The following is a 26,215-nucleotide window of genomic DNA, read 5'->3' as shown; positions in this document are numbered from 1 at the left end:
TCAACAGCTAGCTGTCACCATCTATCTGTTAACCCTGTCAATTTTGTAGTAGCAGAAGTCTTCAGGGTGGTTTACAGCATTTAATATGAATTTTCGTTTAATAATGACAATAATTATTTATTAGCATTTGAATAAATGCAATTTCTCATCCCTTTTTGCCCCTTTCATCCCTTCACGTCGGTTTTTACTTAATTTTTATTTAGGGTAATAACTCATGCGTTTTGTGGTTGAATATGAGAAGTCTATTAGATTAAAAATAGAATATATACCTTCAAATAGACCACTTTGTCATCTTGCATTCTAAATGTAAGATGAAACACAAACCAAAATACAGTAGATGGCTTTCAACTTTCTTTTCTATAAATTACAAAGTAATTACTAATTTTCCGATAGTGATGAACATTAAAATCTACATTGATTAGATTTGAGTTCTAGTATTAGAACTGTTTATTATTACAACTAGTGATTCACATATTTTCAACGCTACAAATTCATAATATTTACAAAACAAAACAATATGGAACTTAGAATGTCACTACCAATTAGAACTTAACCAATTATATACACTATTCAATATAACCGAATACTACGGTCTACTAGTTATCGTTTAGTAATTTTGACTGGATATCCGTTCTCAGACTCCAGCATGAAGACATCGGTGTACTCCAGATCTGTTAGCTTCAGGTCGGAGTGAAACACATACTCTCTGATGGCATATCCGATCACTGTTTTCATCGATAGCATGGCGAACAGTTGACCTGTTTTAACAGAAATAATCCTGATTATCTCCAACAATTGAATATTTGAACAAAATATACAATTATTTGTCTAAAAATTAAAATTTCGATTAGATAATTCGGTGATACAGTAAACCGTACCGCCAAATTGTTAATGCATCTTATAACAAACTTTAGCTGGATGCACACCTGAGGAGGCGCGATGCGGCATTTTGCATCCAGGTGCTTCTTGCTTCGAATGGAAGCACTCACACACACACACACACACACACACACACACACACACACATTGAATCGGGCATGGCGTGGAAGCGTGGAACTAAGGATAAGGCAATCTCCATAAGATCAACACTGCTTTGTATCACCAAGCCGCGCCTCCTCAGGTGTGCTTAGCCTTAGCTTAATCTGCATCACTTTATGTTTATGAAAATTATCTTACAATCAGTAGTTAGATTTATATGTCAATATAGACTTATTATGTGCTTAGTAATAATATATCAAAAATCAATTAATTCTAAACACCGAAGACAGCACAATATTATTAGAAACAAAGCAATCTATTTAGAGCATGTTAGTCTTTAACTTGAGACCGTCATTTTGTTTTTAGTCGGAGCGTTTAGAATAAAATACATGGGCGGTTATGGAGCAGCACCAATACCTACTATTACTACTGTAGTAGGAATAACATTTTCTTGCTCACAAATCTCATGGCGAATAAACTAAACACTTGAAAAAGTATACTATTTTCAATTTTACAAGAATTCCAATCTATCCACATAGTGGATATATTTTATATTTGCCGCATAGTGGCACCTTCAACTAGGTATCAGATACCAGAGTGCATAACCAAACTCGAATTTATTAGTAATTAAAATTTTGTGTTGGAACATTTAAGAAAGACGTAGGTTCTTTTTCAATACACAAGTTCCATTGAATCGATCTTGATTGCCAGTCTTTGTACTTAATTGCGCAAGATTGATGAATCAACCATTGTATCTTATATTTAAATATTCACATACATTTTATATGGTTTGATTTATTCAATGGAACGATAGCTTTCCCTTCGATTATATTATATATCAAATTGAATCGATTTTAGATTGCGATTAATTAGGAACATAATTTTCACTCACCAATCTTCAATTCTTTCTCAAGCTTCCGTACCACACATGGTGCTGTATATAACCGCAGAACTTCTTTGATGACCATTTCCATGTAGTGCAGTCTTGATAGTCTCTCAATTTCAAAGTCTCCATACTCCATGACATCGATCACTTCTCTGTAGACTTTTTCTTGTACTTCTGGATACATGCCCATTAATAAGAAGGAGTAATTGATGGCTACTGCAGTCGTGTCAGAGCCCTCAAGTCAATAAAACATATCATTTCATATTACTGCTTACGCGGTATAAGGAGCTTACAGACTTATGCACCACGAACGTTCGCATTTCGGTTTTCATCAGCTTATGTTTAGCTTATTATATCTGTATTTGTATAGAAACAGTATAATAACATACAGATATAATAAGCACAGCATCAGGTGAAGGTAAGCGAAATGCACGTGTTCGTGGTGCATATGTCTTTACGCACCTATCGAAAACAATCATCAATTGAAAAATCCATAAAAGTATTCTAATCATGAAGAATGCTAATGTAATTTCAATTTTTCGAATGCTCAATCCAAAAATCTTGATAGTCCTACTCATTTTTAAAAATCTTATTGAAATTCACTTGAATTCTCCACTATATATTATGACATCTGAACGGCAGTAGTGCCGTATAATGTTATACTACCGTAATTTATTAAGGCTTTGCAAAGGCTAAAAATGAACTTTTTACTCGTGATATTTTTCAAAGTTTTTTGATTTGTATATCATCAAGCTATCAAAATGAAAAAGTTTTCTCAGGAAAACATTTTTTCCGATCATTAATTTTTGAGATATGAGCGCCTAAAGTTTAAATTTTTGGGACAGAACATTTCAAATTCGGTAAGATATAAATAAATGAGATTTAGAGGATAGATTCTTCATGGTATTGTTGATCTAGTAAAACAAAAAATTTCTGAAAATATAAATTTTTAAGATAAGTTATCCAATTTACTAAAAATTACCAAAAATAACTTTTAGTCGAGTTATTTTTGGTAAATTGAATAACACTTTTCCAAAAATTGATATTTTCAGAAAATGTTTGTTTTACTAGATTAACAATACCATGAAGAATCCATCCTCTAAATCTCATGGATTTATATCGTACTGAATTTGAGATGTTCTGTCCCAAAAATGTAAACTTTGAGCGATCATATCTCAAAAAGTAATGATCGAAAAAAATGATTTCCTGAGAAAACTTTTTCATTTTGATAGCTTGATGATATACAAATCGAAAAACTTTGAAAAATATCACGAGTAAAAAGTTTATTTTTAGCCTTTGCACAGCCTTAAAATGCAAACTGAGTAGACTAGGCTACCTGTTTTAGTTTTGATACAGCTTGTCATAAAACTTATAAAGCTGATCTATTGATTTTACTGGAATATGATGAATTCCACACGAAGACTATTAATTTGTGGAAGTTATTCATTAGAAAATTATGTTGAATAGATTTATTTCTATTAGATCAGTGATTGGTCAAGAAATTCTCCATATTCGCATGATGAAAATGGCGGTATCAGGTTTCTAAATGTTATTTTTTAGATACAGTGAGATAGACGAAACAATATTTTGAAATTATTCTCAGAATTGTTTGAAAACGGGTTATATCATGCTTTCGGACTTACTGCAATGAACATGTCAGTGATTTTGATTGCAATCTCCTTATCAGATAATCCTTCATACTGACTCAGCATCACATCTAGATAAGATGGTCTTCCTAGATCGTCATCTATGAAACAAAACATTGAAAATTAAAATCCTACAATTAACATAAAATATTTTTAATTGACTGGTACGCCTACTACCTATTAATTCAATATAATTAAGTTTCTATAAGAATTTGATGAAAGAATATCACATACCATCATAATAATTATCATCAGCCTTTTTGTCTTTCAATTCATTCATGAGTCTCTTACGTTGATTGATTATCTGAAAAGCAAACAAAAGGGAAACTTTCATGAATTATGAATATGAAAAACTCTGCACCAATAAAAAAAATGCCTACTATTTATACAGGTCTCATAAAAAAAGATTTATTCTACAGAGTTATTATTATTATTTTTATTGGCATGTTCTTTCTGTTTGTCAATTATGTTCTTATAGTTTTAATTTTATAGTGAGATTTACTTTCAATTTTCTTATTATCTATATCTACTTTCTACTCCCATCAAGGTACCTGTGAAATACAAGGATGAAATCAATTTGATACGTGATTTTTAGTCAATTTTCCAAGCAGAAAAATGTCCCAGTCTTCCATTACCGATAGTTCATTTTCAGAATAAGAACTCCTAGTATCTTTTTTAGGATAAGCTTGTGCCTAGGGCTTGATAGGGAATATTATTATTATTATTATTATTATTATTATTATTATATTATTATTATTATTATTATTATTATTATTATTTTTATTGGCATGTTCTTTCTGTTTGTCAATTATGTTCTTATAGTTTTAATTTTATAGTGAGATTACTTTCAACTGTTGGATAGGATCAGCATTGGTTGGATAGGAATTGGGAAGCACTGATTTCATTCTTTAAGAATGCCAACTTTTGAATTAAAACTCACTATTCATTGGTTTTAGCTACTATTCACCATAGAATTTCAAAATCATTTGTTAGCCATACAAAAATATACAATGGCGGCATGCAATGCTTTCTTGTTACGTATAAGTTATTTAACAAATTGATAAAGCTCTTCGCTTTATAGGCCTTCACCGATTATTTCCCCAATAATAACATACGAGCAGGAAGAATAATTAAATTTCATATACGCCCAAATTAATAAAACTATTCAAATACTTCACATGAGAATTGGATTAATTATTTGTCTGTTTTTCAGCTGAATTTTGTAGACCATTGAGGCCGTTAACTTCTTCTAAGTTTGGACAAAAGTTCTTATTCCAGTGATTATAGTTAGCTAGCAAAAATGACAATGAGTAAGACTGTAGCAATGGTCAAAATTGGTCATAGAAAGAGCGGCGCTTTTGAATTTAACACAGGTGTCAAACAAGGCGATGGACTATCTGCAATCCTATTCAATATTGCATTGCATAGCTATTGAAGGAATAGACAGGGGAAATATTTTCCACCGAATGGATCAGGTGCATATGCGGACGATGTATCAATTGCAAGAAAGAAAGATGTCCTGCAGGAAACGTATTGTTGCTAGAGAGAGAGAGAGAGAGAGAGAGAGAGAGAGAGAGAGGCGGAAATATTGGCTTGATAGTCAATGAAAGTAGAACGAGGTATATGATATATCAAGGAGTCAAACAAGAAGAGTTCCTCAAAACCTCAGAATTGGTCATAAAATCTTTCAAGGTGTAAGGAACTTCAACTATACTTGGGGGGTTGAACAGAATAACGAAAACAAGATGAGTTACAGCATAAAGCAAAGAGTATTTGCTAGAATAGAGCATACTTCAGTAACATTAAACTTTTGAAGAACAGGCTCATATTTAGAAACGCAAAACTTGAAATATATGAAAGCCTAATTCGACCTGTTGTAACGTACGGCTGTGAATCTTGGACGTTAACAAAAAAAGACAAAAACCATCTTGGTGTTTTTGAAAGGAAAATCCTAAGAAAGATCTATGGTCCAGTTAAATAAGGAGAGGAGTGGAGGAGAAGAACTAATTTAGTATTGCATTGATAAAAGGCCGAAATATTGTAAAATTTAAAAATGCTTAGGTGGTTTGGACATATCTGTAGAATGAACGAGAGCAGAATGCCTAAAATAATATTTAAGGAGAGGCTACATTCGAGAAGAAAGAGAGGAAGGCGAGAATAAGGTGGGAAGTTGAAGTGAGAGACGATCTCCAAAAATGGGATATAAAGGATGGAGACAATTAACAGAGGACCGAGATGCGTGGAGAGCTGTAGTAGAGGCGGCCAAAGCTCATATTGGGCTGTAGTGCTAAAAAAAGTGATTATAGTTACAGATATAATATAAATTTCCAATATTTTTTTATCAGCTTCAGTTGATGTACAACTAATGAAGAGATATAATTGAAGTTAAAAGAATTATATGGTGAAATATATGTTATGGAATCTCAAAAGTTTCAATTTTAATAGATAGCTCAATAGTCTTGATAGATATAGGTATTAAAGTAGTCTAATTATTATTATCAATGAGAATTATAATTTAATGTGACTTACTTCCAAGTAATTGGCTCTGACACAATGATCCAAAGTGATGGTCCCATCCAAAATCTTAAGATACTTCCATGAGCTGATATTATTTCGTTTACTTTTGTTGTCATCTCTGAAATAGGAGCAAATTATAAAACTCTCATTAGTTTTATATCAACATTGGAGTAAAGTCTATTTTGTAAGAACTAGAAAGAATACTATTGCAAAAATATTATTTTGATTAAAGCGTACTACCTACTTTGAACAAAAAAGAAATAACTAATTAGTTTAGATTATTAGCCCAAGTAGCCTAATCATGTTGAAACATTCCTCTCTGTGTATATATAGTGATTTATCTTCTATAACTTATATATAAAAATTAATGTCGTCTGTATGTTTGTTTGTTCCTTATAGACTTGAAAAACTACTTGACAGAACGGCATGAAACTTTGGGAATATGTTGTGTGAATATTGGGTTCTGTCCAGAACTTTTAATAGGGGGCTAATAATAATAATTATTAATCCATTTTACAGACCTATGTTTTCGTACTTGTCGGCCAAGCGGCTAGAAGAACGGAAAGATGATCATGATTCAAGATCATGTTGTGATATGATTTAGCATCTAAAGTTACTAGTTGTAATAAGCAGGTCACCCATGCCTAATATAATAGTTTGGAGTTGAAGTGTGTAGTTGATTGGTACCAGCTGTAGATAATGGTTAGGGCCCCATACACTTGCGAACTTGGATCGGCGAACCGCGAACCAATTCGTGACGAATTTGATCTTCAATTAAAACTTAGTTCGGTTCGTCGGATATTACATATGTAAAATTCAGATCCTTGCAGTAGATATGTAGTGAAGTGTAGCTACGAGGCGGTGTTCAGGTGATACAGCTGTTCTAAGTAGTGTATCTCTCTTAATTATTAGAGGTTTACAAGATCTAACAAGTAGAAAATTCACTCTCGCTCAAATAAGACGTTTTTTTTAAGATGGTGTAAAAGTTTCAAATGTGACCACTCCTTTCTCTCCCGCAACCATCCTTTCGACCACTCACTTCTTCTCTTTCGCTTCTTCTTGAACACTCCACACTCATCCAAAACTAACACAGCAGCTGCAAACTTGAAACACTCAGCTCTAGACCCCGAAAGACACCGAATACATTGTTCGCTCTGCCCACTACAGTGTGTGGGACAAATCCTTCACGAACTTGGTTCGGGGAACCATAAGTTCGTCGATCCAAGTTCTCTAGTGTATGGGGCCCTAACCATTATCTACAGCTGGTACCAATCAACTACACACTTCAACTCCAAACTATTATATTAGGCATGGGTGACCTGCTTATTACAACTAGTAACTTTAGATGCTAAATCATATCACAACATGATCTTGAATCATGATCATCTTTCCGTTCTTCTAGCCGCTTGGCCGACAAGTACGAAAACATAGGTCTGTAAAATGGATTAATAAATTATTATTATTAGCCCCCCTATTAAAAGTTCTGGACAGAACCCAATATTCACACAACATATTCCCAAAGTTTCATGCCGTTCTGTCAAGTAGTTTTTCAAGTCTATAAGGAACAAACAAACATACAGACGACATTAATTTTTATATATAAGTTATAGAAGATAAATCACTATATATACACAGAGAGGAATGTTTCAACATGATTAGGCTACTTGGGCTAATAATCTAAACTAATTAGTTATTTCTTTTTGTTCAAAGTAGGTAGTACGCTTTAATCAAAATAATATTTTTGCAATAGTATTCTTTCTAGTTCTTACAAAATAGACTTTACTCCAATGTTGATATAAAACTAATGAGAGTTTTATAATTTGCTCCTATTTCAGAGTTGACAACAAAAGTAAACGAAATAATGTCAGCTCATGGAAGTATCTTAAGATTTTGGATGGGACCATCACTTTGGATCATTGTGTCAGAGCCAATTACTTGGAAGTAAGTCACATTAAATTATAATTCTCATTGAAATAATAATTAGACTATTTTATAATGGATATTAATACCTATATCTATCAAGACTATTGAGCTATCTATTAAAATTGAAACTTTTGAGATTCCATAACATATATTTCTCCATATGAGTTTTTCAACTTCAATTATTTCTCTTCATTAGTTGTACATCAACTGAAGCTGATAAAAAAATATTGGAAATTATATTATATCTGTACTATAATCACTTTTTTTAGCACTACAGCCCAATATGAGCTTTGGCTCCTCAACTACAGCTCTCCACGCTTCTCGGTCCTCTGTTAATTGTCTCCATCCTTTATATCCCATTTTTGGAGATCGTCTCTCACTTCATCTTCCCACCTTATTCTCGGCCTTCCTCTCTTTCTTCTCGAAAGTAGCCTCTCCTTAAATATTCACATACATTTTATATGGGTTGATTTATTCAATGGAACGATAGCTTCCTTCGATTATATTATATATCAAATTGAATCGATTTTAGATTGCGATTAATTAGGAACATAATTTTCACTCACCAATCTTCAATTCTTTCTCAAGCTTCCGTACCACACATGGTGCTGTATATAACCGCAGAACTTCTTGATGACCATTTCCATGTAGTGCAGTCTTGATAGTTTCTCAATTTCAAAGTCTCCATACTCCATGACATCGATCACTTCTCTGTAGACTTTTTCTTGTACTTCTGGATACATGCCCATTAATAAGAAGGAGTAATTGATGGCTACTGCAGTCGTGTCAGAGCCCTCAAGTCAATAGAACATTATATCATTTCATATTACTGCTTACGCGGTATAAGGAGCTTACAGACTTATGCACCACGAACGTTCGCATTTCGGTTTACATCAGCTTATGTTGAGCTTATTATATCTGCATTTGTATAGAAACAGTATAATAACATACAGATATAATAAGCACAGCATCAGCTGAAGGTAAGCGAAATGCACGTGTTCGTGGTGCATATGTCTTTACGCACCTACCGAAAACAATCAATTGAAAAATCCATAAAAGTATTCTAATCATGGAGAATGCTAATGTAATTTCAATTTTCGAATGCTCAATCCCAAAACTTGATAGTCCTAATCATTTTTAAAATCTGATTGAAATTCACTTGAATTCTCCACTATATATTATGACATCTGAACGGCAGTAGTGCCGTAAATGTTATACTACCGTAATTATAGGCTTTGCAAAGGCTAAAAAATGAACTTTTACTCGTGATATTTTTCAAAGTTTTTGATTTGTATATCATCAAGCTATCAAAATGAAAAAGTTTTCTCAGGAAAACATTTTTTCCGATCATTATTTTTGAGATATGAGCGCCGAAGTTTAAATGTTGGGACAGAACATTTCAAATTCGGTAAGAGATAAATAAATGAGATTTAGAGGATAGATATTCATGGTATTGTTGATCTAGTAAAACAAAAATTTCTGAAAATATAATTTTTTAAGATAAGTTATTCAATTTACTAAAAATTACCAAAAATAACTTTTAGTCGAGTTATTTTTGGTAACTTGAATAACACTTTTCCAAAAATTGATATTTTCAGAAATGTTTGTTTTACTAGATTAACAATACCATGAAGAATCCATCCTCTAAATCTCATGGATTTATATCGTACTGAATTTGAGATGTTCTGTCCCAAAAATGTAAACTTTGAGCGATCATATCTCAAAAAGTATGATCGAAAAAAATGATTTCCTGAGAAAACTTTTTTATTTGATAGCTTGATGGTTTGCAACTCCAGCAATTGCACCTTTCAAAAGTGAAAATAAGTCATTTTTTATTTGAAGGATGTAGGTATCACTTTTTATAGCAGGTAACGTTTTATAGGTGTTGTACCTAGGGTGCTGATTCTGTCAGAAATTTTTTTTTCTAATAGTGGATACTATAAATTCTTTTGTCAATCTTTGCTACATTTTTGTGTCTCATCAACTAATTTAAACAAAATAATTTGAACACCTAATTTAATTGATTTACATATTTAATGATTGATTACTAAATTACTATTAAAAAGGTTTCACCTACCAGATATTGTCCAGAGCCAAAACTATAATAGAATCCATGCTAGTAGACATTCCGCTATAATTCGTTCTTGATTAGTCTCAGACTAGTGAGTTAATGAATAACCGTATTGTATTATTTCAAGAATAGATCCCTCAAAAAATGTACTGGTAGTAGGAGTTGCTATAAATTAGGAATTCGTTGGGTGTAGAGGGAGTAAGAAGGATAGGCCTACGATAATTTTGATTGGCTGGTTGTACAAAACAAAGACCTGCTTAACTTAAATTTGACAGGTAGTTTGCAATTATAGGCATACCATACTCAATTAACTTTTTTTAATTAATTTCCTATTATGAGATTGGATGTAATTATGTAAATGCAGCAGTTTAAGGTCAATTTTGATGATTACGGTTATCTATATAATAGGTATCTTTAAATATGAGTATTATTATGAGTAGAGCTAGGTAACAAAAATGATTGTAAAAAGTAGTTGAATAGCCTAAAAAGATCAAATATCTGATTTACGGGTGTATTGCGCTTGAAAAAGAATACCGTAGTTGAAAAAGGTTCCTTAGGTCAACATAGAAAAACTTCAATGTATGTTCACAGATCTATTAAATAATCTATTATCTAGGCTAGTCAAATTAGATAACTATTATAATTGGAAGAATCAATTCAGGCGTTCTCTCCAATTATCACAAGTGAAAGATGATTAGCGATATGATATGAGCAGGATGACTTAACACGTCATTATAGAAATACTACGAAGGTTATGGAGAGAATCCCAGATAACACAAGAACGTTTTTTTCACGTGAAAAAATTTGGAAGTGTTCCAACTATAATATAAGTTGGAACACGTTTTTTGTTTTAACATTTTCACGTTATTATAAACACGTAAAAACTACCAGGAATTTACATGAATAACAACGTTTTTCTACATTTTCCACATGAAAATTGCCAAAAATTCACATGAAAAGCCATCTTGTTTTTCTCATGATGACAAAACATTTTGAGATTGCCATCATAAACATTCTCTTTCTACACATCATACGAAGAGATGATACTTTTCCAAGTCTGTACCTTCAAGGAGTCATGAGTTTCACGGGTTTCTAATATTGTTAGGTTTGGCATATGGTGGAAAAAGCGTGTTTTCCACTGCAAACAATAGGCCTACTTGCAATTTATAATCAACTCGACAGCTGATTTATGATGAATAATAATTCTGTAGTCTGATTTTTACTCTAATAGTATATGAAGGAGGCTCCTTTTTCCTTTTATATTATCCTTGAAATGCAAAATTTCCAAAAACCTTGTATATACGTCGACGCGCAATTTAAAAAGGAACATACCTGTCAAATTTCATAAAAATCTATTACCGCGTTTCGCCGTAAATGCGCAACATATAAACATTTAAATAAACATTAAGAGAAATACCTAACCGTCGACTTGAATCTTAGACCTCACTTCGCTCGGTCAATTAATTAAAGTAACAAACTCACCAAAAATAAACATCAGTCATTGAAATGGGCTCAAAGAATTATGTTGTGCGAAAAAGAAAATAAACATAAGTTTAAAAGTGAATTGGGAGAGTCTTATTTTGAAATATATGGTATCCTTCATTTTATCCTACAGATATATTTTTTTGAAGCTGAAAAAACGATCTAAATATCATAGATTCAAAATTTCTCTGTATTTCTTGCACAAAAAATTAAGTTATAAAGAAAATAGACGGTAGTAATGAACATTAAAATCTACATTGATTAGAACTGTTTATTATTACAACTATTGATTCACATACTTTCAACGCTACAAATTCATAATATTTACAAAACAAAACAATATGGAACTTAGAATGTCACTACCAATTAGAACTTAACCAATTATATACACTATTCAATATAACCGAATACTAAGGTCTGCTAGTTATCGTTTAGTAATTATGACTGGATATCCGTTCTCAGACTCCAACATGAATACATCGGTGTACTCCAGATCTGTTAGCTTCAGGTCGGAGTGAAACACATACTCTCTGATGGCATATCCGATCACTGTTTTCATCGATAGCATGGCGAACAGTTGACCTGTTTTAACAGAAATAATCCTGATTATCTCCAACAATTGAATATTTGAACAAAATATACAATTATTTGTCTAAAAATTAAAATTTCGATTAGATAATTCGGTGATACAGTAAACCGTACTGCCAAATTGTTAATGCATCTTATAACAAACTTTAGCTGGATGCACACCTGAGGAGGCGCGATGCGGCATTTTGCATCCAGGTGCTTCTTGCTTCGAATGGAAGCACTCACACACACACACACACACACACACACACACACACACACATTGAATCGGGCATGGCGTGGAAGCGTGGAACTAAGGATAAGGCAATCTCCATAAGATCAACACTGCTTTGTATCACCAAGCCGCGCCTCCTCAGGTGTGCTTAGCCTTAGCTTAATCTGCATCACTTTATGTTTATGAAAATTATCTTACAATCAGTAGTTACATTTATATGTCAATATAGACTTCTTATGTGCTTAGTAATAATATATCAAAAATCAATTAATTCTAAACACCGAAGACAGCACAATATTATTAGAAACAAAGCAATCTATTTAGAGCATGTTAGTCTTTAACTTGAGACCGTCATTTTGTTTTTAGTCGGAGCGTTTAGAATAAAATACATGGGCGGTTATGGAGCAGCACCAATACCTACTATTACTATTGTAGTAGGTATTGGCAGCACACACTCTTGTCTACTATCTACCGACGGCTGTTAGATGACGCAATGATTATAACAGCTGATTTTTTTTCTGTTTGTGGCCAGCTCACAAATCTTCTCCAATACGGATTACATGCGTAAACTTTGAAGGACCGTAGGAAAGAGTCCTGAAGTCGGATTATAAATTTGATAGGCCATAAACCTGGTCCTGAACATAACGAACACAACTAAAAAATCATCAAATTTGGTGCACACATAAAAAAGTTATTGATAGTCAAAATTTGAGGTTCGATTTTTATTTATATAGATGTTTTCTCATGAAAAATTTCTTAAAGTAATTTGATATAGGAAAAGCAGTCCAAGATGCCTTTGGGAAGTTACATTATAGCGTGCCATATAGCTCAAAATATGTGAAATTAAGTATGTTTAATCAATCGTAGGTTGATTCATCATCATTACCAAGGGTGGGAACATGGTGAAGCGGCGAATATGTATTTAAATGGTGACGCACAAAGTGGAGCGGTATTTATTCAAATGCTAATCGATAAATAATTGTTATTAGATAAAATTAATTATCATTAAATAATTATTATCAAAATTTCACAGCATTTAACTTTGGATCTTCGTTTTATATAATAATCACATGCATTATTTTTTTCAACACGCTTAATCTTAAAGCTATTCGCCACTCCACCATGTTTCCACACTAATGCATGTGCCTCAAACTTTAATGGGAATCATAATCCAAAAAAATCAATGACTCATTCACCAGGACAATTCCTAGGTCCCATGTTGAAAGGTATGTAGCTGTATTTTGGTCTGGCTGACACATTTTCTGGTAGGAAGTGATCTGGGTAGAACTCGAGAGGATTTGACCAGTATTTAGGATTCCTGTGAACTGCATAGAGACTCAACAGAGCTCTGGTTCCTGCTGGAAACACTGTCGAACCTATAGAAAAGGAGAACAATCCAATAATTATACCCCTAAGAATTAATGCTATGAAGCAGAAACTTTATAGTATCATAAAGTAAGTGAATACTTATTTATTCTGTGATAGTATCCAGTATTGAACAAGACTATAGGTATGAACTGCATGCTTATTAGCATCTATATATCTTATTATACTGTAGTGGGAATAACATTTGCACACAAATCTTTCGACAAATAAACTAAACAATTGAAAAAGGTATTCTATTTTCAATTCTACAATAATTCTAATTCATCTCAATATTGTAAGCAATAAAATGATAATTTTCATTTAGGCCTACATAGTGGCACCTACAACTAGGTACCAGACATCAGAGTGCATAACCACTCTCGAATTCATTATTAATTGTACTTTCGTGTTGGAACATTTAAGAAAGATGTTGGCTCTTTATCAAAACACAAGTTCCATTAAATCGATCTTGATTGCTAGTCTTTGTACTTAATCGTGCAAGATTGATAAATCAACTCTTGTATCTCATATTTAAATATTACATAGATTCTATATGGGTTGATTTATTCACTGGAACGATAGCTTTCCCTTCGATTTTATTCAATTATATAAAATTGAATCGAGTTTAGATTGCGATTAATTAGTAACATGATTTTCACTCACCAATCTTCAATTCTTTCTCAAGCTTTCGTACCACACATGGTATATTATTTAATTTATAAAATGAATCGACCATTGTATCTTATATCTCGACATAAGATATATAGATTCTTCTCGGCATAGATTCTATATGCGTTGATATATTCCCCGTATTGACAGCTTTTCGTTCGATTATATCAAATTGAATTGAGTTTAAATTGCGAATTAATTAGTAACATAATTTTCACTCACCAATCTTCAATTCTTTCTCAAGCTTCCGTACCACACATGGTATTGTATATAACCGTAGAACTTCTTTGATGACCATTTCCAAGTAGTGTAGTCTTGATAGTTTTTCAATTTCAAAGTCTCCATACTCCATGACATCGATCACTTCTCTGTAGACTTTTTCTTGTACTTCTGGATACATTCCCATTAATAAGAAGGAGTAACTGATGGCTATTGCAGTAGTGTCAGAGCCCTGAAATCAATAGAACATTAAAAATGTTCATTTCATGAAAAATGTTTTTTGTTTTGATTCAGCTTGACATAAAACTTATGAAGCTATAAATTGATCTATTTATTTCACTGGAAGAAGATGAGTTTGTGGATGAATTTCACTGAAAGACTATTCATTTAAAAAAATTATTCATTAGAAGATTATATTAAATTGATTTGTTTCTATCTAATCAGTGATTTTGTTTAGAAATCTTCATAATCGCATGATGAAGAAGGCGACATCAGGTATCCAACTTGGACTCTGTTATTTTTTACAGGCAAAGTGAGTTGGGCGAAAAAATATTTTGACATTATTCTCAGAATTGTTTGAAAAAGATTATCATGCTTTCGGACTTACTGCAATGAACATGTCAGTGATCTTGATTGCAATCTCCTTATCAGATAATCCTTCATACTGACTCAGCATCACATCTAGATAAGATGGTCTTCCTAGATCGTCATCTATGAAACAAAACATTAAAAATTAAAATCCTACAATTATCAGAAAATATTCGTTATTAACTGTTTACGTTAATAGACTATATTTTGATTCATACATTATACATTTTATAGTGTAGGCCTATAAATTAAAATTCGGGGAAAACAGTTTTGGGCTGTGCCTGCTCTGTTTATCAATAAATAAATACATATAAACTATGCTTTTGTACTCCGGAGCGAAGCTCGGTGCCCCGATATTTTGTTATTAACTGTTAAGTTTACTACGAATTCAATAATATTATATTTTATAAAAATTATAATTTTGATTTCATAAGAACTTGATGGAATAATATCACATACCATCATAATTATCATCAGCCTTCTTGTCTTTCAATTCATTCATGAGTTTCTTACGTTGATTGATTATCTGAAAAACAAACAAAAAGAAAACTTCCATGAACTATGAATATGAAAAACTCTGCACCAATAAAAATCAATATGCCTACTATTTATACAGGTCTCATAGAATGATTATTTATCTACAGAGTTCTTTTATTGGCTTGTTTTTTCTGTTTGACCATTATGCTCATATAGTTTCAATTTTATAGTGAGATTCACTTCCAACTATTATCAGCATTGGTTGGATAGGAATTGGGAAGCACTGATTTCATTTTTTAAGTAATGCCGACTTTGAATTAAACCTCATTCATTTGGTTTTAGCCACTATTCACCATAAAATTTCAATTTCATCTTCATTTGATCACGTTTTATAATTAATACGGCTTTTGAATCAATGTTGTACCCTAATCTCGAAACTTACTTTAATAACATAATTGTGAAGATTTGTATTGTATTGAGCCTCCTTCTTCGCACCATCAGTCATCTTGTAGATGAAGTCGAAGCCAAGGTGGAATTTGTAATGTCTTTCTTTTATTATCACCGTTGATCTGTGAAGCAAACGATCATTAGATGTTTAAAAAACTAAGTAATATTTTTTTCAAATATAATTTGAAATAATTGTTATTATAATAATAGATTTACTATTGAAATCAACTAGCATACAATTTCTCTATGTTTTTCGTATTATAACTTCCCCTCAATAATATTTATTTTTTTCAATCCTCTTAATGAGATAGAATGCCTCATGCATTTCATGCCTCTCCATGACATTAAAGGTAAAAAAATGAAAAATGAGATAGAGTAGTGGGTGACTATTGAAAAAAATCGATCCAACTCACAATTGAAGATTCTTGGCGAACTCCATATTTCCATCTGTTTGCTCTCTACTTTCTACTCCCATCAAGGTACCTGTCAAATACAAGGATGAAATCAATTTGATACGTGACTTTTAGACAATTTTTCCAAGCAGAAAAGTGTTCCAGTCTTCTATTACCGATAATTCATTTTCAGAATAGATTCCTAAGAACTGCCTAGTATGAATTTTGCTGAGGATAATGATAAAGTTCACATAAGCCCTGAGCTTGTGCATGGGTATAGTGAGGTCCACGTTATAATGGCAGTGGATAAAGATAGAAGAAAAGCGATGCCGATTCTCTGCATTAATTAATTATATTTCTACACTGTGAAAAACATAATTGGTATCATTGTGGACCTAGAAAAGGATAGTACCACCGGCTTTGTCAAATGATAGACAATGATAGCAAAACCAAAGTAGATCAAATACTGTCATTATAACATGGACCTTACTATATTAATAGGGATGATATTCTAAGAGCTGAGTGGACCTACTCTTTTATGTTGGTTATGAACTACCGGGAATGATTTCGATGCTCATTTCGCTGTTAGTAGAACTTTCCTCAAGCTTATAGGCTACACCGTGCTAATGGGAGGACCGCCAGCACACGACGATTATCTTAATCTCTGGGACAATAAGTTAATTAGTTGTTATTTTTCTCAGTCAATGGAGAAAGGGTATTACAGTGTCACTTCCCTATGTATACTTTCTCTCCTGATACTAAATTTAACTACCTAATAACTCAACCATCAATTATTTACTGACCACACAGAATATCCATTGTCAATTTCGATACATAATCGTGCATATCGAAAGGTCCCTTATCCACCTCCTTCTCCAATAGACTAGTGAACAATCGGCTCTCTTTCTTGAAAACATTGAAGTAGTTTCTCATCAACCGTTGATGAAAAGATGGTAACACAATTTTCCGTAATCTCCGCCAGTTTTGTCCTGAGAGAAAGAAGAAGATATTCTTGATCACAAAAATTGGTGAGATATATTGATTGATTATAAATAGATAAAAAATATTAATACTAGGCTAGTACAAACTAATTTCTGTCTGATAGATTGAAGTATGCTATCAATTTGAACTCACAGGAAATATTGTTTTCAAATATTAATGTTTAATGGGTGCAGTACTCGTGTATGAGATCCTCATTACAAAAAGGTGAGAGGGAATTCTTCATAAATTCTCATTATTACAGGGCTCAATAATATGTTGATATTTCAAATGAGAAAATAAATATAGGTGATTTAGCTAAATCTAACGTTTTTTTAGCCTACTAGTTTTATTTAAGTCATTGAGGATTATAAGTTAGATTTTTTTAAATTATACCGGTATGCCAAGTTGACGAACCTGAAGCAATGAAAATTCCGTCTGCTTGAAATCTGAAGAATTGATAAGATTCGCTCTTGTTAGTTGCGTATTCGCTTGTCATAATTGCCTGTAACAAAACCATGTTAACCATACAAAAATATACAATATCATGCAATGTTTTCTTGTGACATAAGTTATTTTTAAAAATGATCAAGCTCTTTGCGTTATTGGCCTTCACCGATTATTTCCCCAAAAATAACAGATGAGCAGGAAAAATAATTCATTTTTATATAATGAATTAAACCAATTCAAATATTTCACATTGAAATTAAATTTAATATTAGTGAGTGTTGTCTGTTTTTTTCTCAATTTTGAAAACCATTTTGATGCCGTTACATATAAGCTTTTTCCAAGTTTAGATAAAATTCCTTACTCTTGTAATCATAGTTACAGATAATATAAATTACCAATATCTTTCTATTAGCTTCAGTTGATGTACAACTAATGAAAAGAAATAATTAATAGTAAAAATTTCATTGAGGGAAATAAAAAGTTTTAATTTCAATAGATAACTCAATAGAGTCTTAATAGATTAATATTAATTCAAATATCCATGATAAGGTAGGCTAATTATTATTATTTATGAGAATTATAATTTAATGGGACTTACTTCCAAGTAATTCGGCTCTGACACAACTATCCAAAGGAATGGTCCCATCCAAAATCTTAAGATACTTCCATGAGCTGATATAATTTCGTTCACTTTTGTTGTCATCTCTGAAATATAAGCAAATTATGAAACTTTCATTAGTTTTATATCAACATCGGAGTTAAATCTATTTTGTAAGAATTGGGAAAAGTACTATTGCAAAAATATTATTTTGATAAAAGCTTAATACCTTACTTTGAACAAAAAGGGAATTACTAATTAATTTAGAATATTAGCCCAAGTAATCATGTTGAAACATTCATCTCTGTGGATATATTAGTGATTTATATTAAAAGAATAAACCTGATACTCTGTTTTTTTTTAATAGAAAATAAAAATCCAAGTACCCTTCTTTTAAAATTGTTTATTTACGACATGTTTCAGCCATGATGCCATTATCAAGTAATTAAATGAAATAAAATTATTATTATTTAGATTTTTATTTTTTATTTCTATTCAAGAGTAGCCCTTACGAAAAAAGATAATCTGTTTTTTTATATGGACACATTTCACACAGTCTAAAACCGATTAGAAATCAAAGATCTCAAACACTCTTCTGCTTAGATGCAGCATATACAAAATTATTTATTAATCAAATACAAGCAATATAAAAATTTATATATTTCTTTAAGAACTGCTTATTTATATATTCATTCACTTCACGCTCTTGAGCAATTTTTCGGCAGGGACGTCTTCACGGTTGTCAACCGCCCATATAAACTTGTAAAACAGATAGAACTTGTTTTTCAAGTGAGTAATGTAAAACGTTTCTAATTCAAAAAAATTACATTGAGTCGTCATTTATTTCATACTGCAAGTGCAAATGAAGAACATCTTAATCTTCACAATATTCCCTGAATAATATTCATATAATTTTCATCAAATTATTTTCCCTGAATATTCTTATCTTCATCTTCACTATATTCCCTGAATATTCTTATAATTTTCATCGTTACCGGTATAATTAACGAATTCATGAGTACGGTACCTATATTATCACAATACTACCTGAGGATACAACAGAATATAATATACTGTGCCATTGGTATACATGTGACTGTAAATTTAAATCGTTGATTAATGAAAGAGTTTAGAAATATATAAATTTTATGGTGAAAATATAAAATACTTACGAGCTTTTTTGAGACCCAGAAGTAAGTAGGCATTGCCAATGAAGGGTAGCGATGGTAAGCCCTTTATCTCTTTTGTTTGTTGATTTAGTCTGTGCAGCCTCCAGAAGTGATAAATCACTATCACCCCCATTAATGCCACAAAATACAAGAGCATTTTCAGAAAAGTGTAATGAACATTTGTCCTGTGTAAGTAAAATAATGTATTTAATTTAGACAAAAACTCTTCAAATCTTATATTATAGAATTACTAAACGTTAATGAATATTTATAGGCTACCTACACTCTAGTCCAGGGTAATTGTTTTAAGAGGGTCCTATAACTACTTTTTATATCATCGTTCATCGATTATTTTTTAAAGATTCAATTTAATAAATGCTTTCACATTGGTTTGCACCACTTCCAATAGTTGCACCTTTCCAAAGTACTGAAATGAAGATTCAAGTCATTTTTTTTTGAAGGAATAGAATAGAATAGAATTTATTGTTTCTCATAAACAACAGTACAATATTACAAGAAAAAACAAAACACAACTATGTACGGTAGTTACTGTATCACTTTTTATCGCAGGTAACGTTTTATGAGTTGTACGTATGTGATTCTGTCAAAAATATTTTTTTCAAATCGTGGATATAAATTTTTTTCTCAATCTTTGCTACATTTTTGTATTTCATCAACTATCTACTATAATTGATTTAAACAAGAGAATTTGACTCTTTTATGAAATGTTTTTTATTCTATAAACTAACACTTAATTTAATTGATTTACATATTTCATGATTGATGGTACTAAATTACGAGTGATATATTCTCGTTTTTGAGCAGAATTTGATATTAATATTTGAAAAAAATGAATTATGATAATAACATTTGGGTACGACAATGATAATTTAAAATATTAAAAACATTTATTACTATGGACTGTAGTAAATGAATATATATTTAAGACATGTTAAAAGTATTTTAATATTTTACAACTATTAAAAGCATTTCACCTACCAGATATTGTCCAGAATCAAAACTATAATAGAATCCATGCTAGTAGACATTCCGCTATAATCAGTTCTTGATTAGCCTCAGACTAGTGAGTTAATGAATAACCGTATTCTATTCTTTCAAAAACAGATCCTTCAAAAAATGTATTGGTAGTGGGAGATTCTATAATTAGGTAGGGTATTCGTCTATATTCCTTGGGTGAAGAGGGAGTGGAAGAGGATACAATACAATAATTTTGATTGGCTGGATGTACAAACAAAGGCCTGCATAACTCAAACTTGATAGGTGGTTTGCAATAGGCATACCGTACTCAATGAACTTTTTTTTAATTAAGTTACTATTGATGAGGTTGGATGTAATTATGTAAGTGCAACAGTTTAAGGTCAATATTGATGATTATGGTTATCTAATAGGTGTTCTGTAACTATGAACATTATTACGAGTCGAGCTAGCTGGCCTACAAAAAATTATTGTAAAAAGTAGATGAATAGTCTAGAAGGATCAAATATCTGATTTACGGGTGTATTGCGCTTGAATAAGAATAGTTGAAAAAGGTTCCTTAGATCAATATAGAAAAACTTCTATTTCTAATAGAAAAAAATCTATCAGATGACAGTTTTATTATCTAGGCTAGTCAAATTGTCAAATTAGATAGCTATTATAATTGGAACAATCAATTCAGGCCTTCTCTCTAATTATCACAAGTGAAAGATGATTAGATATGATATGAGCAGGATGACTTAACGTCATATAGAAATTCTACCAAGGTTATGGGAGAGGAGTGATACCTTATACCCCGTACAGTTCAGTATGGCAGGCGAATTATCTATTATTAGATCTGAGATATCAAGTGGCAAGATATAGTGAACCATGTTGATTCAATAATTATTCTGAATCCAAAGCTGTAAAAGTTTATAGTGAGGAGTTATCAAATAAGAAAAAACTGCTGTGTTTTCTTATGAAGTCGACAGCAGTGAATATACTGGTTTATAATGATAATTAATTTTAAAAAATAAATAAGGATAACAAATTAGTTATAAACTAACATACAAAATGCAAATTATTATAAAACAAAACTATCCATAAAGTATTCTCGTCTTGAAAAACTCGGCAGTTTCTACTGGAAATTTTTTGACACCCTTAGCAATTTTCATGTTCAGGCAGTATTGGTCTTTTTGAAAAGCGCAAGGGAAAAATATTGTATGCATTTTAATATTTTAAATCTACATTCACATTTAATGGTAGCCTACCTGTACCATCATTGTAATAGCCTATGTAATTAATAGCATGATGCATTGATTGAGAAAGAATTACTGCATTCAACAATGCGATATAAGATAAAGATTTCATTAATTGGAAGACGTGCCTGGAATAAGATGTGATAAATTAATTAAAACCAATTACTGTAAGTTGAATAAAAGATTTTTCTATATTTGAAAAACTGAATGTGATCGCAAACAAACTGTATTGTTGATAATAAATTATGATGGATTTATAATAAATTAAGATGCGATAGACAAATACATGTGATAGTATTGATTAATATAATAGAGCTGTATTCATGAATAGGTACACGATAAGTTACACCGTACATAGAATTAAAAATATTTCTGAGAGAATACATACCTTTTATGACAAATTTATATTGTACTTCAGATGATAAAGTAGGCTATGGTACCCAGAATTTTTGACAACCGTTTACAGTTCACAACAATTATATCAAAATGATTTTTTTATAAAAAATGAAGACTACATAGTACCGTAGAGCCCCTACAGGCTCATATATAACCTACAGAAATCCATCGGTATATTTTCTCGGTCTTTTGTGTCATATTCCAGTTTTATGAGAGGATTCAGAATTTGTGCTTACACTTCATAATACTGAAGCGTGGTTGAATAATATTATTTATTTCAGGTGAGTTGACAAGAAAGAGATTCCAAAGTCCACATTGATTTCAGCTTTTTACAATAATCTTTGATGAAGAAGATTGTAAATCATTTGTCTTAAAAATAGCTTACCAATTTCAAACGTTTTTCTAATCTTTTTAAAAAAATATTATATTCTTCATTCATAAAATTTCTGTAATAAAATATCTAAAAATAAAGTAATCTTATTACCTAAGTGATGTATTATTTCTTTATAGACCTATATTTTTTGGTGAAAAATTCTGCTAATTTTGATTTACCTATTATCCATTGATTCGTCAAGCTAAATTTATGTTTATTTATATTCAAGAATATTGACGTGAATAAATTTTTATTACACGATGCAATACTAAAGGGCCCCATATATTAGGGAACTTGGTTCGGGGAACCTAGTTCGTGAAGGATTTGTCCCACATACTGTAGTGGGGGGAGCGAACAACCGTTCGTTACTTCAGTGTCTTTCGGGGTCTAGAGATGAGTGTTTCAAAGTTTGCAGCTGCTGTGGGATGAAAATAAATATATAGATAAAATATATATCGCCCTGGCGGACGAACCGAACAAATTTTTTAATCCATATTGAAGACCAAATTCGTCACGATTTTTTTTTTTAGATTACGTCTTGGGGACCCCAGGATGGAGTATAAGACAAGTCAATATACCATATAATGTGCATAAGTAATATATATACACTTATGGTTTGAATATAACTCGCAGTATGTACCTAAGTAAAAAGGCTGTCCAGTTTATTTATAACATAGAAAATACTGTGTATTCATACACACAGAATGTCAAGACTTTGAAACAAACCCAGATATACAGATGGAAAGGAATAATATTATTAGTTCGCGGTTTGCCAATTTTTCACATAAATTATACTGGGAACTTGGTTCGCAAGAGCCTATTTATATAGTTTTCTATTTATGAATAGAGATTTAGGTTAGTTGAGTTTAAAATTTTGAAATAATAGCGTGAAAAAATGTCATCTCTATAATAATCTTCAGCATATTCTTATAATATGAATAGCCTTCTTATAGTCGTCTACACTCTCATTTTCTTAAATGCCTATTTCCTATTTTGTGATGGCTATCTTTATATTAGGTAGCTATATTTTGTATTTATTCCTTTATAGGGATAATGGTGATATATATCATGGTTGAATCTAAAGAGTTTTATAGTTCTCAACTATTGGTTGTGATCGTATCTGGTATAGGTTCCTCTTCCTCATACGAATTAGTTGAGCCATTTTACTATGAGCAAAAGGTGATAAGCTGCTCTAGACTAGACTCACCTTTTCTGAAGCATTTGCTTCAAAAGTTGAGCAAATGCTCTAGTTTATTCATACAATTTTGAGCAAAAGCTTTTACTTTTGAGCAAATGCTCAAACTATTTTTTGATGAGAATGAGCAAAAGGTTCTGCTCATGTTTATTCATAGAAAATGAAGCAAATGCTCCATATTTTAGAAGTATAAGCAAATGCTCAACTTTATTCATATGGATTGTATTCTAGGTACCTTGCTCATTACTATGCATATGTTTGAATAATATTATATAATTTTTCAGGGGAAAATAATTCCATAGTACCATGGCTTACATTAGATATCTATAGTAGGCTGTGATAGTACCCATGAAATAATAGTTTATTTCAAGAAAAATTTGAAAATGGATTGAATATACCGAAAATAGTTGTTATTGTGTTTGATGAAAAAAGTTTTTTTTTCAAATAAAAGATTAGGCTACATACCATGGAATTATTTTTTAACTGAAAACCCAAGTAGCCCTAATGAAATACTTTATCAGTAAATAATTATTTATAATGTCAGAATATTGTATTTTCTGGATAAAATCTATTGATTGATTGCTCTTCATGAAATTTTTACATTTATAATTCTCTAAAAACGAATATAGATTATGTTGTATGATGAAAATAAATGTGAATAGAATCAAATAAAATTAATCAACGAACAATTATTAATAATATCTCTATCTACCAATGGAATCTATTATTATCATTTTCAATAAATTGGATGTTTGATGTTTATTGAATAATATTATTAGGTCACAATTATTGATTAAATCAATTAAATGAGGCAACCATACTTACAATAGGATACCGTTCCGATACAAAATCTCTCCTAATCGGTCCTTTCTCAAAAAGACACAAGCACTTATCGGCTCTGAAGCCAATTCAACTATGATTGAAGGAATAAACCAATTATTAGTATTATTATTGTCTCCATCAATAGTTTAGAAAAAATCTCTTTGTTTTCCCATGTCTTATAAGCGCAAGCAATAACTTCCTTAGCCGGTGTCCTACTTTACAACATACCTCACATCAAACAGTCAGCATTCCTTATAACTATCCTCAATGTGTCCCGTTCAACTAGTGCTGACCGTTTGAACTGAATCTCACAAGTTTTACGCACACTTTTTCATCACTTCTGCAAGTTGATCTGTGTTTTTTCTTGTATCAATGTCATGATCACAATGCGTAGCATAGGTAGGTATATGTGTGTGTATGTGAGACAGTGCACGCCGGCTTGAAACGTGAGTCAATTCATTTAATTCGCGTGTTGTAATACAAGTAAAAAGTTCGCACATTACATAAATGAGTAACAAGCTTTCTCGTAATGAATTACAAGGTGGTTGACCTTGGATTTATTTGAGCAATACTGATACAGAAAATTTAAAAAAAATACACAACACGAGGTATAATTTACACTTTCTGTGAAAAATTTGTTGATTTTCTATTAGATTAGTCGTTATAATAATAATGCAAGAATATATTAAATGCGAGAATATATTAAATGCGAGAATATAATAGTAAATGCGAGAACTGTTTAAATTGCAATATGATTCATTATTTTAGTTTCAATTTTTTTTCTCTTGATTCTTTTTTGATATTTTGTAGTTTCTTAAGATTTTTTATACTATTAATGTAAGACTCTCTATATTCCTACTTCTTTCATTTGTTTCTATCTTTTGTTTGATCATTTTCTATTGTGATTAAATATACGAAGAAAGGCCCCACACAGGATTACCTTTGGGGCTTCATTTAGACTATGATGATAAACATGTATTGTGCATGCGTGGGTGTTTGATACACCAGTTATGTTATTTTATTTCAATTTGTTTGTACAATGTTTGTTTTTGGTCGAATAAATTATTATTATATTATGACTTGGTATTTTGAAAAAATTGAGTGGTTATTGCAAATCGATTACTATTGATCATTACAGTAAAATTTGATATTTTATATTATTGTCAGTAAGTTGTCAGTCAAAGCATAATGCTTTGATGATAATATACCACTGGTTTATACCACGGTAATATACCACGCGTTCAAAATATGATATTACTGATTTGCATGTAATTTATTTGTTAAAATAATTTCAAACTTATATTCTAAAACATTTATAAAGTGAAAAATTCACTTAAAATTTAAGTTTTAAATTAATAATGAAAAGTTTGGATATTCAACAAAGTAACATAATTTGTTCAACTTGTATAATTTAACGCTCAAGTCCTTGTTCATTATTTTCTCGTCAAATTTCGTTCTACATCCTTTTATTGTCACTGGATACTCAATTTGATTGATTTATTATCTCTCGTTCAGCTTTTAAAAAATCACTGATTATT

General features: G+C 31.3%; 1 protein-coding gene across 4 annotated transcripts; it reads right to left on the bottom strand.

The window, feature by feature from the left end:
• Positions 1-430: 430 nt before the first annotated feature.
• On the bottom strand, positions 431-25,340 carry LOC111051830 (cytochrome P450 4c21). Of its 4 annotated transcripts, none has more exons than XM_039433406.1 (12): positions 20,657-20,706; positions 19,661-19,842; positions 18,489-18,595; positions 17,858-17,945; positions 17,266-17,451; positions 16,484-16,553; positions 16,066-16,192; positions 15,606-15,672; positions 15,166-15,269; positions 14,562-14,790; positions 13,502-13,681; positions 431-758 (listed from the first exon to the last, which is right to left on the bottom strand). In XM_039433406.1, exons 1-12 carry the CDS (start codon positions 20,704-20,706, stop codon positions 601-603), a joined length of 1,548 nt encoding a protein of 515 aa, XP_039289340.1. In that variant the 3' UTR covers positions 431-600. The 4 variants fall into 4 exon arrangements, with proteins under 4 accessions (XP_039289340.1, XP_039289339.1, XP_039289341.1 ...); XM_039433405.1 differs by lacking the exon at positions 431-758 and adding an exon at positions 11,761-12,085; XM_039433407.1 differs by lacking the exons at positions 431-758; positions 20,657-20,706 and adding exons at positions 11,766-12,085; positions 24,681-25,340.
• Positions 25,341-26,215: the final 875 nt, after the last annotated feature.

The sequence above is a fragment of the Nilaparvata lugens genome, chromosome 7 (genome assembly GCF_014356525.2).
Source record: "Nilaparvata lugens isolate BPH chromosome 7, ASM1435652v1, whole genome shotgun sequence".
NCBI lineage: Eukaryota > Metazoa > Arthropoda > Insecta > Hemiptera > Delphacidae > Nilaparvata > Nilaparvata lugens.
Note: the sequence above shows the minus strand (reverse complement) of the source record. Positions and strands in the feature narration are given on the sequence as shown.

Coding starts and splice junctions, on each gene's coding strand:
- LOC111051830 (XM_039433406.1), bottom strand. CDS start 20,706: ATGTCTACTAGCATGGATTCTATTATAGTTTTGATTCTGGACAATATC. Junction 19,843..20,656: donor TTGATTCTGGACAATATCTG/GTAGGTGAAATG, acceptor TTACTTACACAG/GACAAATGTTCATTACACTT. Junction 15,673..16,065: donor TTCACAATTATGTTATTAAA/GTAAGTTTCGAG, acceptor TTTGTTTTTCAG/ATAATCAATCAACGTAAGAA.